The sequence below is a fragment of the Paracoccidioides lutzii genome (assembly GCF_000150705.2).
Source record: "Paracoccidioides lutzii Pb01 unplaced genomic scaffold supercont2.7, whole genome shotgun sequence".
NCBI lineage: Eukaryota > Fungi > Ascomycota > Eurotiomycetes > Onygenales > Ajellomycetaceae > Paracoccidioides > Paracoccidioides lutzii.
The window spans coordinates 1,033,607-1,045,011 of record NW_015440953.1 but is presented as its reverse complement, the minus strand read 5'-3'; the positions used below and the strand labels follow the sequence as shown (position 1 = coordinate 1,045,011).

At 50.3% G+C, this 11,405-nt stretch overlaps 5 protein-coding genes across 5 annotated transcripts; 3 read left to right on the top strand and 2 right to left on the bottom strand.

Annotated features, from left to right (window-relative positions):
* Window positions 1-84: 84 nt before the first annotated feature.
* Window positions 85-2,085, top strand: PAAG_03626 (acetamidase; the record flags this gene model as incomplete). Its single annotated transcript, XM_002795035.2, has 5 exons — window positions 85-335; window positions 456-477; window positions 557-829; window positions 901-1,095; window positions 1,189-2,085. 5 exons carry the CDS (start codon window positions 85-87, stop codon window positions 2,083-2,085), a joined length of 1,638 nt encoding a protein of 545 aa, XP_002795081.1.
* A 242-nt stretch (window positions 2,086-2,327) lies between these two features.
* PAAG_03625 (3-oxoacyl-[acyl-carrier-protein] reductase) lies at window positions 2,328-3,549 on the bottom strand (the record flags this gene model as incomplete). The annotated part of the gene is made up of 5 exons (XM_015845023.1): window positions 2,328-2,486; window positions 2,579-2,635; window positions 2,731-3,091; window positions 3,252-3,427; window positions 3,541-3,549. The coding sequence occupies 5 exons, from the start codon at window positions 3,547-3,549 to the stop codon at window positions 2,328-2,330; spliced, it is 762 nt and encodes a 253-aa protein (XP_015701997.1).
* Window positions 3,550-4,228: 679 nt separating this feature from the next.
* Window positions 4,229-5,519, top strand: PAAG_03624 (Arp2/3 complex subunit Arc16; the record flags this gene model as incomplete). Its single annotated transcript, XM_002795033.2, has 4 exons — window positions 4,229-4,334; window positions 4,462-5,039; window positions 5,176-5,279; window positions 5,366-5,519. The coding sequence occupies 4 exons, from the start codon at window positions 4,229-4,231 to the stop codon at window positions 5,517-5,519; spliced, it is 942 nt and encodes a 313-aa protein (XP_002795079.1).
* A 1,214-nt stretch (window positions 5,520-6,733) lies between these two features.
* Window positions 6,734-8,842, top strand: PAAG_03623 (salicylate hydroxylase; the record flags this gene model as incomplete). Its single annotated transcript, XM_002795032.2, has 6 exons — window positions 6,734-6,790; window positions 6,923-7,568; window positions 7,733-7,868; window positions 7,973-8,119; window positions 8,201-8,528; window positions 8,765-8,842. 6 exons carry the CDS (start codon window positions 6,734-6,736, stop codon window positions 8,840-8,842), a joined length of 1,392 nt encoding a protein of 463 aa, XP_002795078.1.
* A 428-nt stretch (window positions 8,843-9,270) lies between these two features.
* Window positions 9,271-11,085, bottom strand: PAAG_03622 (hypothetical protein; the record flags this gene model as incomplete). Its single annotated transcript, XM_002795031.1, has 4 exons — window positions 9,271-10,059; window positions 10,152-10,539; window positions 10,613-10,638; window positions 10,705-11,085. The coding sequence occupies 4 exons, from the start codon at window positions 11,083-11,085 to the stop codon at window positions 9,271-9,273; spliced, it is 1,584 nt and encodes a 527-aa protein (XP_002795077.1).
* Between the last annotated feature and the right edge of the window lie 320 nt (window positions 11,086-11,405).

Here is an 11,405-nt window from a genome sequence, read left to right as displayed (position 1 = left end):
AAGAAACAAGGGGGGTGGAAAAAAGGGAAAAAAAACAACTAATCGGTATTACTGGAGCTCAGAAAAACTACTACTCCGAGCAGAATGTCCGTTCTCGAACCATGGCAGAAGATCGTTGCAGAGAAGAGATCGCTCAGAGAACAGGCTTTGCAGCCCTATGTCGTGGATGACATTCATCTCAGGCCTGAGAGAGTGGCCCGTGTTGCAGATAGATCGCGCATCGAGCCCCGTGAAGCTCAGTCAATCACAGAAATCGACAGTGTTGAGCAGTTGCATGACCGCCTCTGCAGGGGCGAATTGACTGCGACAGATGTCACGCTTGCATACATCAAGAGGTTGGATAGTTCCTATACCGGCTCCTCCTTATCACCTTTGCATTGAAGAAAAAGAAATGAAAGAAAGAAAGAAAGAAAAAATGAAGTTTGTTTCCTAATTCATCTACGCCAAAATCACAGAGCAACGGTGGCACATCAACTGGTTAGTTTGTCCATGGTTGATCTCCTCCAGTTCCCTGCGCTGATAGAATCGCCGAACGAGCGGAACGGTCTGGTCATAGACGAATGCTATTACTGAAGTCATGTTCGATGAAGCGCTTAAGCAAGCTCGGGAGCTTGACCGATCTTTCAAGGAAACCGGCAAGGTCAAGGGACCCCTCCATGGTATTCCCGTTTCGTTGAAAGATCAGTTCAACGTCAAGGGTTTCGACACCACTCTGGGGTATGTCGGCCGCTCCTTTTCGCCCGCGGCGGAAGATGCAACTCTGGTCCAGATTTTGAAGAGCCTCGGAGCTATCATTATCGCAAAGACGAACTTGCCTCAGAGTATTATGGTTCGTACCGCCAGTGCAATTGGCCCCCGTCGTTCTTGCAACCAAGACCTCACGCTCACAACCCAGCACAGTGGTGCGAAACCGAAAACCCGCTTTTCGGCTTGACGGTGAACCCGCGAAACTCCAAATTTACCCCAGGCGGCTCCTCAGGGGGAGAGAGCGCCCTGCTTGCTCTCCACGCATCGATTTTGGGATTCGGAACGGATATCGGTGGCAGCATCCGCATCCCTCAGCACATGCTCGGCCTATATGGGCTAAAACCAAGCGTACGTTCGTTCACCAAGAAAACATATTACATCCAGACTTGTGTACCTACACACACATATATTTGCGTCCATCCTTTTTAACATAACCACCAGAGCGCGCGTCTTCCATACCACGGCATTCCCGTCTCGACAGAGGGCCAAGAACACGTTCCCTCCTCCATCGGGCCCATGACCCGCGATCTCTCCTCGCTGATCTACATAAGCAAGCACCTAGCCAACTCGCAACCCTGGCACCTGGACCCACGCTGCTCGCCCCTCCCCTGGCGCAACGAAGTCTTCCAAGAAATCCAATCCCGCCCGCTCACCATCGGCCTCATCGTCGATGACGGCGTCGTCAAGGTCCACCCGCCCATCGAGCGTGCTTTGCGCGAACTCTCTGCAAAACTGCAAGCGGCCGGGCACGAAATCGTTCCCTGGAACGCAGACGGGCACCAGGAATGCATCGAGATCATGGATGCGTTTTACACCGTAGACGGCGGCGAGGATATCCGCCGCGATGTCAACATTGCGGGGGAGCCGTTTATACCGCACGTCGAGAAACTGGTGAATAAGGGGAGGCCGATCTCCGTCTACGAGTACTGGCAGCTGAACAGGCGCAAGTGGGCTGCGCAGAAGCGGTATCTGGATAAATGGAATGGGGCCCGGGGGCCGCTGTCTGGTCGGGTCGTGGATGTCCTGCTTGCACCGACGATGCCGCATGTGTCTGTCCCGCATCGGTGCTGTCGATGGGTGGGATATACCAAGGTGTGGAATTTCTTGGACTATTCGGCGCTGACGTTTCCTGTTGGTGAGGTTTGTGCAGAGAGGGATAGACTTCCTGAGACGCCGTATGAACCGCGGAATGCGCTCGATGAATGGAACTGGGGGCTCTATGACCTGGAAGCGATGGCCGGGCATCCGGTTAATTTGCAGATTGTGGCGAGGAAGTTGGAGGAAGAGAAGGTATTGGGCGCTGCGGTGGTCATCGAGAAAGTCATGCGCGGGTTATAGTTCTAGCACTTTATAGTTGATCGGAATACTTTTAAATCTCCATCCGCATCCGCCCTAACGATGTGGTTTTAACGAGGATGCGGGATTAAGAGATATGCCATTACGTAGTTAAATATTGAACTATTAAGTAAAGGCACACGAAAGAATAACTACTCATGCTCGGGCTGCACTGTCCACGTATACTAGTCTATTGAAGCCCATTTCCCCATTCCACTGCAGCTATCTCCTATCTCCAAAACTAACTACCACTTCGTAACCCCTCCATCAACGCAGATATCTTGTCCCGTCATATATGAACTGGCATCGCTTGCCAAAAACACGCAGGCACCCATGATATCATCGGGTTCCGCCAGCCGGTGGTTCATGATGTCTGTCTTCCACTTCTCAACGAGGTGAGGGAACTGTTGGAAGGGCGGGTGAGTTAAATTGCTCCACAGCCATTTCTACATTGAACATGGCGCACACACAGTCAGGGGGAATCGGTATAACTCACAGCGGCAGTCATCTCTGTCCGCACGTATCCAGGGGACACCGAATTTACTCTGATTCCCTGTTGTGAAAACTCAGCCATCCATCCAAGAAACCAAATCCGAAAGGGAAAAGAAAAGAAAAGAAAAGAAGGAAAGGAAAAAGCAAAATACATACATAAGGCACCAGCTCCTTCGCGATAGCGGGACACATGGCCCGAACCGCCCCCTTAGTCCCACAATACGCCGAGCTATTCTGATCCTTAATCGCCATGTAGCTCGCAATGCTCGCAACCAGCACGATGCTGCCGCACTTGGTCCCGTTGGCAATCATCTGTTTAGCCGCCAGCTGCGCCGTGAAAAACAGGCCCATAACGTTGGTCGACAGAAGCTCCTGGTGGGCTTCGTAGGTGTATTCCAGGAACGTGAGATGTCGGTTGATGCCGGCGCAGGGGACGCAGATGTCCAGCTTATTCTCGAATTCTTTGCTGAATTGGGCGAAGCCGTTTTCTAAGGACGACTTGGAGCTTACATCTACTCTTTGTTTTTGTTTAATTTAATTTAATTATTTTTTTTCCGCGCAAAGGGCCGTTTAAGTGTTTGGGGGTTTCTTCCTCCTCATAAGGCTCCCCGTTTTTGCTCTTTTCTTTCTCTGTCTTAATCTAGGGTATCGACGGCAGCAGATTGGTTATCCCTTACTTGTAGAATGCAGTTTTGACGCCGTATTTACTGGCGATGCTGTGGAAGCCTTCAACTGGGTCTATTATGTCGAACACCGCAACGTCTGCGCCGGCTTCAGCAAGGCCCTCCGCGAACGCTAGACCGCATCCCCGAGCGCCACCTGTCACCAGAGCGGTTCGACCTTTGAGAGAGAACTGAGTTTGGATTAGCCTTCATGCTTTTGTGTCTTGCAGAACCGGGTTGTTAATGCCGTTGTTGGGGAATGCGGTGAACTTTTTCGCTGATGAGGGCGGGAAAAGCTGCTTACCCGGGACATCTTGTAGCCAGGCGCCAACAGCGAATGCGGAGTTTTGTTTTGGTAAAAGTCGATTGACGGTGTTAACCAAGATTTTGAAATGTTTGCAAAATGCTCAAATTGCTAGAATAGCCAAATGCTGCTGTTTCCTGTCCCCTTCTTCTGAGGGTTGGATATGTGCTTGAAGAGTTGACTTTCGCTGCAAGGAGGAAAACTCCTCGTCCTCCCGCTTAGTTAACCAGCGAACTAATCAACCAGTCAGCTACGGCAACTCTCCACTGCTAGCTACTGGGTTTAGAACTACAAAATACTACAAAACTCCGCTGTTGCTATCCGTCGGCGGTAAGTCGCCGCATGCAACTGTGTCAGCCTACCCATGCCCATTCCTTCGAGTATGCGGCCGCCCTACATATCTGTCTGTCTGCATCGAGCCGGGGGGCGGGGCAATAAATCGGCGGAAAGTTACCCCCACTTCTCCCCCAGAGGCGCTCGCCGCAAGCTGCTTTGCCGGCTCCTTTTCTCCGCAAGAGCTGTTCCAGGGGCAAATTCATTAACCCCGCACCTGCGCTTAACCTTGTAGCATCCTCCGAGTAGCTATTGGATTTATCCCCAGCACGTTCTCTCGAGCCATCCATTCTATGTTCTCCAGCAGTATATCCGTATATACGATATCCAGGTTATCCCTCATACGCAAGCAACAATGGGCAAAAAGCGAGTTCTTGTCAGCTACGGTGTCGACATTGACGCAGTTGCCGGTTGGCTGGGGTCATACGGCGGTGAAGACAGCACCAATGACATTAGTCGAGGTAAATAAATAATGAGAAGCATAAGAATACAAGATGTTTACACACATTCTACATCCTTGCAGACTTAATACAGTTCTATTTGGCATATACACTCATACAGCCTTTCTCTAATCCCTCTCCCTCTCAGGTTTATGGGCGGGCACCATCGGCGTGCGCCGCCTCCTCAAGCTCTTCGAAAAATACAACATCAAAGCCACCTGGTTCATCCCAGGGCACTCCCTGGAGACGTTCCCGGAGGAATGCGCCATGGTGCGCGATGCAGGGCACGAAATTGGGCTGCACGGGTACTCGCACGAGAACCCCTCCGACATGACACTGGAACAGCAGCGCGACGTGCTCGACAAGACCTATCGCCTGCTGACGAATTTCTGCGGCAAGCCGCCGCGCGGCACCGTTGCGCCCTGGTGGGAGACCAGCGCCGAGGGCACGGATATCCTGCTCAACTATGGCATTGAGTACGACCATTCGATGGGGCACCATGACTGCCAGATGTACTGGTTGCGCACGGGGGATACATGGACGAAGATTGACTATAACAAGAAGGCTAAGGAGTGGATGAAACCGTTGGTCAAGGGGCAGGTGACGGGGCTTGTGGAGATTCCGGGTAGTTGGTATATCGATGATCTGCCGCCGATGATGTTTATTAAGAATGCGCCGAATAGTCATGGGTGGACGAATCCGAGGGATGTTGAAGAAATTTGGAAGGTGAGTTTTTTTTTTTCTTCTTTTTTTTTTCTTCTTTTTTTTTTCTTTTTTATTTATTTATTTATTTATCTTATTATATATATTGCCTTTTGTCGTCTCCCCATTTTGGTTCTAATCAAAATGAACTTCCAAATAGGATCATTTTGACTATTTCTACCGCGAATACGACGAGTTCATATTCCCGATGACAATTCACCCTGACGTCTCCGGACGTCCGCATGTTCTCCTCATGCATGAGCGGTATGTTTATTCCATTATCATCATCACACCCCCCACGGTCTGTCTCCATGGGCCCAGAACTAAGAACATACGGTGTTTCACTGCAGCATCATCGAACACATCAACAAGCACGAAGGGGTCGAATGGGTGACATTCGAGCAAATGGCGGATGATTTCAAGCGCAAGAACGCGGTGCCGGCAGGCGCGAAGCTGCCAGCGCCGCGGGGAGCAATCTTGAAGACACCGCCGTTGAATCAGTAGCTTTTGTGAGACATCACTCCGTAGAGGGGCTCCGCTGGCCATCAGCGATGTGGTGATCCCTGAACAGAATGGCTCGGAATCGCGGGGGCCGTCTGGACTGGCCAGAGATTTACGTAGATTGCAGTTAGTTCTATTGAGACAAACAAGCTTGCGTACCATGACCCCATTGCCAACTGAAATAATTGTTCCCCGTATCACTCCACTTGCTGAAAGCGCTATACAAAACACCACATCGTAGCACTGCAACGATCATCATTATACGACGATGTCCCACTGTCCGGCCCTTTCGACCCCCGCCCCGCAACGCTCGAAGTGACGTAGTCAGCTCGCTCCTGGCTAGTTACTAACTTAAGTGAGTTAGGCGTCATCCGCCGTCAGCAACGGCCCAATCCCAATACAGGCAACCCCCACTCCTGGCCCACGTAAAACACCGGCGGTCCAGCCTTTCACCCGCAGTACGACAATACGACAATACGATACATACGATACAGTACGGCCCCAGCCAAAACCATAACCTCACCCCCACCCCCACTTTGCACCCCCGCCCCCGACAACAGGCAGTCCCAGGCCGCGGTTGTAGGGCTGGCTCCGCCCGGGGCTTTGGGCGTTGGGCTTGGGCGTTGGGCTTGGGCGTTGGGCGTTGAACCCTGCCGTTTCCCCGGCCTGGCACCTGCTGCGCCGCGGGGTGGCTCAGGGGGATCGAATCTCCTTTTCGGGGCGGGCAGATGCGGGGGACACGCCCGGAGCTGCTGAGTCCCTCAGAGTCTTCTTTTCTTGATCGTTGCGTGCTGGCTGTTTGCGCCCGGGCAAATGTGCCGCGGACGAATGGGCAGAGGGTGAGAAAGGAATAGGGATTCAAGAGCTGCTTCAAAGCATCATCCCCCGCTTTCATTCTCTCTTGTTGGTTTTCTGGAGCTTCGAGAGCTAGAGCTTGTCCAGCAGTTCCAAGGACGGAGACCGAGTGGTTTCTTTTCCCAGGTAGCTAGCCTTTTTTTTTGCTTGTGTGTTCGGGCGTTCAAGCGACCCGGCGATCGTCGTTCCTCTCTATTATAATATAAGATTGTTGCCAGGTTACCATCTCAAAGGGCGAATCACGGAGGCCCCAAATAGGTCCCTATTCAAATAGGAGCTGTTGAAGATATCCCGGGTTCCTTCACGGTCTTGATCATTCTCGTTGTCGACTGTTACTTTCTGCCTGTCCAGATTCTCCCACCATGTGTCCCATACCGGTTAAACAAATACAACCCCGCGATGAATCGTGTAAACTCAAGGTTTCTATTCTCCTCCCCTCCCCTCATTCCTTGTATTCAGAAAAGAGAAAAAAAAAAAAAAAAAAAAAAAAAAAAAAAAAGGAAAAAAAGGAAAAAAAGGGAATAGACACCTCTAACAAATCCCTCTCCCAGGTCGTAGTCGTCGGTGCCGGACTCGGTGGTCTCGGAGCAGCCATCGGTGCCCTCCTGGCCGGCCACGCCGTCACCGTCCTCGAAGCCGCACCCCAAATCGCAGAAGTAGGCGCCGGCATCCAAGTGCTCCCCAACAGCTCCCGCGTCCTGACCTCCTGGGGCCTGAGGGAAAAACTCTCCCACCATGCCACATGGCCGCGCCAATGCAACTTCCGCGGCTGGAAAGGCGAAATCATCTCCTCCATGGACTTCCATCAATCCCAGTCCCAGTTCCCCGGCACCTGGTATGGGGATTTCCACCGTGCGTCGCTACATGCCTGTCTCACGGAGCGCGTTGCGGAGCTGGGCGGCGTCATGCGGTGCAACGCGAAAGTCGTCGATGTGGTTGTGAGCGCGGACGGCGCGACCGCGACCGCAGTCATGGAGGATGGGAGCCGTGAGCAGGCGGATTTGCTGGTGGGTGCGGACGGCGTTTTTAGCCGGTTGTCCGAGATCATGTTGGGGAGGGAAAATCCGCCGAAGAAGACGGGGGATCTGGCGTATAGACTGCTCTTGTCGACGGAGGAGATGCTGAAGGACCCTGAGCTGAGGCACTTCGTAGAGGAGCCGCAGGTTAACTACTGGCTGGGGCCGGATGCGCATGCCGGTGAGTTCAACCTGGACAGTTGTCCCCTTATTTTATTTTATTTTATTTTTTATTTTTATTATTTTTTATTTTATTTTATTTTATTTTATTTTATTTTTTTTTTCAAATGTTGCTGCTGGTATGATTTGGGATTAAAAGGTTCTGTATATTAACATGTCTGGCAGTGAACTACGTCCTTCGAGGAGGTAAGCTCTTCAATATGGTTCTCCTAGTGCCAGATGATATACCCGACGATGGGGCCTCAACAGTGGAAGGCAATGTGGAAGAAATGTGTGCAGCGTTCAAGGGCTGGGATCCGAGGTACGTATACAGCCAATTATCCAGTTCAATCGAATGGATTCAGTTATCCGAATGTATGGAAAGCATATGCACCCATCTAATCTCTAGGTTGTAAATCCCTACAGAATCGAAAAGCTCCTCAAGCTCTGCAAATCCGTCTATAAATGGCGCCTGTGCTACCGCCTAGGCGAACACGACTGGACTCATCCATCCGGTTCCTGGACTCTGCTAGGAGACGCTGTCCATGCAACTCTCCCATATCTGGCATCCGGGTATGTTTGCAGCCTTCAACAAAGAAAAGGAAAAGAAAGACAAGGAGAAAGTAAAAGAGAAAAAGCTAACCTTCCCCATAGCGCCGGCATGGCCTTCGAAGACGGCTGCGTGCTAGGCGAATGTCTCTCCCGCCTACCCAACGCACCCAACACCGATAAAAAGTCCCCCTCCTTCCTCGCAGAGAAACGTCATGCGCTAGCAGTCTATGAGACGTGTAGAAAGTCACGCACGCAAATGGTCGTTCAGCGCGGCAACATGCAGCAGTATCTGTACCATTTGCATGATGGGCCGGAGCGGGACGAGCGGGATCGGAAGATGCGCATGGTGCCGACGGAGGAAGGGGAGGCGTTGGCGTGGAGGGATCCGGGGCTTGCGCCGAAGCTGCTGGGGTACCAGTGCGAGAAGGATGTGAGTTTGTTCCTGTTCATTTCCTTACCCTCTTTTCCTTTCTGTCTTTTGACTGTCGTTCTTCGTTTTGGAGGGGGATGGACCCCCCCGGGGTGGGGAGGGGGAAGAGATTGATTATTATTTTGTGGGCCGGCTAGGTTTTTTATTTTTTATTTTTTTATTTTAATTATTTAACCCTCCTCCGAGATGGTAAAGCAGTTTGACTAACAAGAATCTTGAATTTCAAATCTTCACAGGTCGCTGAGCACTGGAATATTGTTCCCGTTCCCTCGTTGCACGCCACGAGTCAGACACCGGAGGCGTCAAGGCTTTGAGAACCACGAGTGTCGGGGACACAATAGAGGGAGACTTGGGATCGAAGGGGCGCGGGAGGTGGTTAGACTTTTGAAATTTTTTAATAATTAAAGCAATACTAACGAAGTAGAACTTATTTTCTGCATCTAGGTATAGATTTTCGGCATCTCGTGAACTTTAATCCTACGACCTCTTTATTACCAGCAGTGTTTGATAAATTAAAGCAGATTATAAAAAGAGAAGAAATAGTAATATGAGTGCTATGATTGTATATACTGGAAATAAAGTATAATTGATATACAAATTGTTTGGTAAATGAATATTTAATAAACACAGGCTGTATATATTATACTAAGTATTCAAAAAGAACGAAGGACATCTTCTAGAAAGCTATCTAACTCACCAGGAAAAATCATATGGAAATTGAAATTCTCTCCTTCAATCTCCCTTAATTTTTCTCTTCGCACAGCCCCTTAACCTTCCCAGCCCTCTCTCCAACCAATTCATCAAAATACCCCAACAACTTCCCAGCAGGGACCATATCCAATACACCCAACTCGGGACTCGAGCTCGTCAAAACCCGTCCCCCAAAAAGCACACGGACAAAATAGCTTCCAATCCCACAATTCCCACCCCCTTGGGTAGTAGCATTGCGAGAACCTTCTCCCTCCGCTTCCAGTTTCCGATAAAGCTCAAAAACCACCTCCGCCCCCATCCCAGGCCAAACCATAACATCAACCTGCAAAACCGACAAAACCCGTGACAAACTCCCATCATGCGCAACATTGTGTCTGTAAATCCTCCCCCCATCGTTCCCCGCAATCTGGTCGCGAATATGCTGCGCCAGCTCCGCGATGAAAACACCCATACTACCCGCACTCGCCGCCAGTGAAGTCGGCGCGTCACGGTAGATGTACGAGTACTCAAACTCGCCGAGGCGGAAGATGGTGTCCGCGTCTGTCTGGGATATGCATTTGCTGCTGTCCGAGAGCGAGCAGGGGAGTGGCTTGGAGTGACAGAGACGTGCAGAGAGGTTGTCGAAGTAGTGGTCGACGTCCTGGTGCCAGTCTCGTGCGTCGGGGGAGACGCCGGAGATGCTGTCTAGGTGGGCGAGAAGGGGTGCGGAGAGAGTCAGGTGTTTGGACCAGGTAGTGTTTGGGGTGATTCTAGCGGCTGAGAAGAGGTTGCTAGAGCGGGGGCAGAGGTATTTGGGTTCAAGAGAGTCGATGGATGGGGACTATTTCTGTTCTTAGTGTACCCTCTCTCGATCTCTCCATTTCCTTTGAAATTGAGAAAAGAGGTTATTTCATGAGTAATATTACCACTTACTTCGACCGCGAGTGGAACGGCATGTTCGGAGTTGTACATGCCGTTTATGACCATGCTGGCTACTTGGCTAGTGATGACATTGCTAGTCACTCGAAACGATAATCTTTCAAGATCGAGCTGTGTAGGAAGGAAATGAAGTAGGTCGTGATACACGCCGTAGATGTCACGGCCATGCTGCCACGAGTCGCCGAGACCTTCTTTGGTGATCTGCGGGAACGTGCAGGTGCCTTTAAAACCGAAGGCTCTGAAGGGGTTTATTGAGTTCTCAAACACGTCCCAGTACGTCTGGGCGCTGGAATGGCCATACACGGGCTGGCCGAAGTGGAATAAGCTTTCATCGTTGCAATGCCAGTCATACGATTCTACAGGAAAGGAATTGGCGGCATAACTATGCTTTTGGGTCAGTGTACCGTGCATCCATACATAGACTACTCTTTACATGAGATTAGAACAATACTTACATAGTCCGCTTGTGATGTCTGTGCATCTAATGCTCGAACATGTTAATCACGTCCGCTTGATCCTTTCAGATAGAAATATCGACTGATCATACCACTTCAACATATTGGAGCTTGTACTCCTTCGAAGGTATTTCATACTCTGTCTTGCGGACATGAGGCATATTGCACAAATTGTATATCCCGTACTGGGCATCTTGGGTCTTGGAAGAGTTGAAAATGAAGCCATAAACACCAGTCATGTTCATCAGGCTATCAACATTATTGATCGCCGTGGATTTGGGAGGGTGCCATGACACATCAACTGCCTCTGAATGCTGCGTCGCAAGCACAGAGAGAAAGGGAAACCATGATGATAGTCGAAAAACACCCGCGTTTATCACCATATTGATGGCCCCCAGCAGAGAATAATCGAGGAAGATAAAAACTAAAAGAATGGAGACGTACAGCCAGCTGGAAGAGGAAATGAAGGCCATTGTCAGCTCTTATATTGTCCGGACCGAAGTAGATACTGCCGAATAGATACGGGAATAGGTTCGACAGAAGGCCAACGAATTGGTCAGATTCCACTATTGCTGTGAAGAAAAATGACGTAGATTTCAAGTGATTGACAAGACGATAGATCTGAGCTATGCTACTTATGATGCAACGCTCACGGTTCTCAGACGTTGATCATATTAACTATGTTGATATATCTTTATCCAATGATGAGGGCGCCAGAAAGGATGAGATGCACGTGCTGTAATTCAGATATGCATATGGCTAGATGTATGCAGTAGATGCATAACATATATAT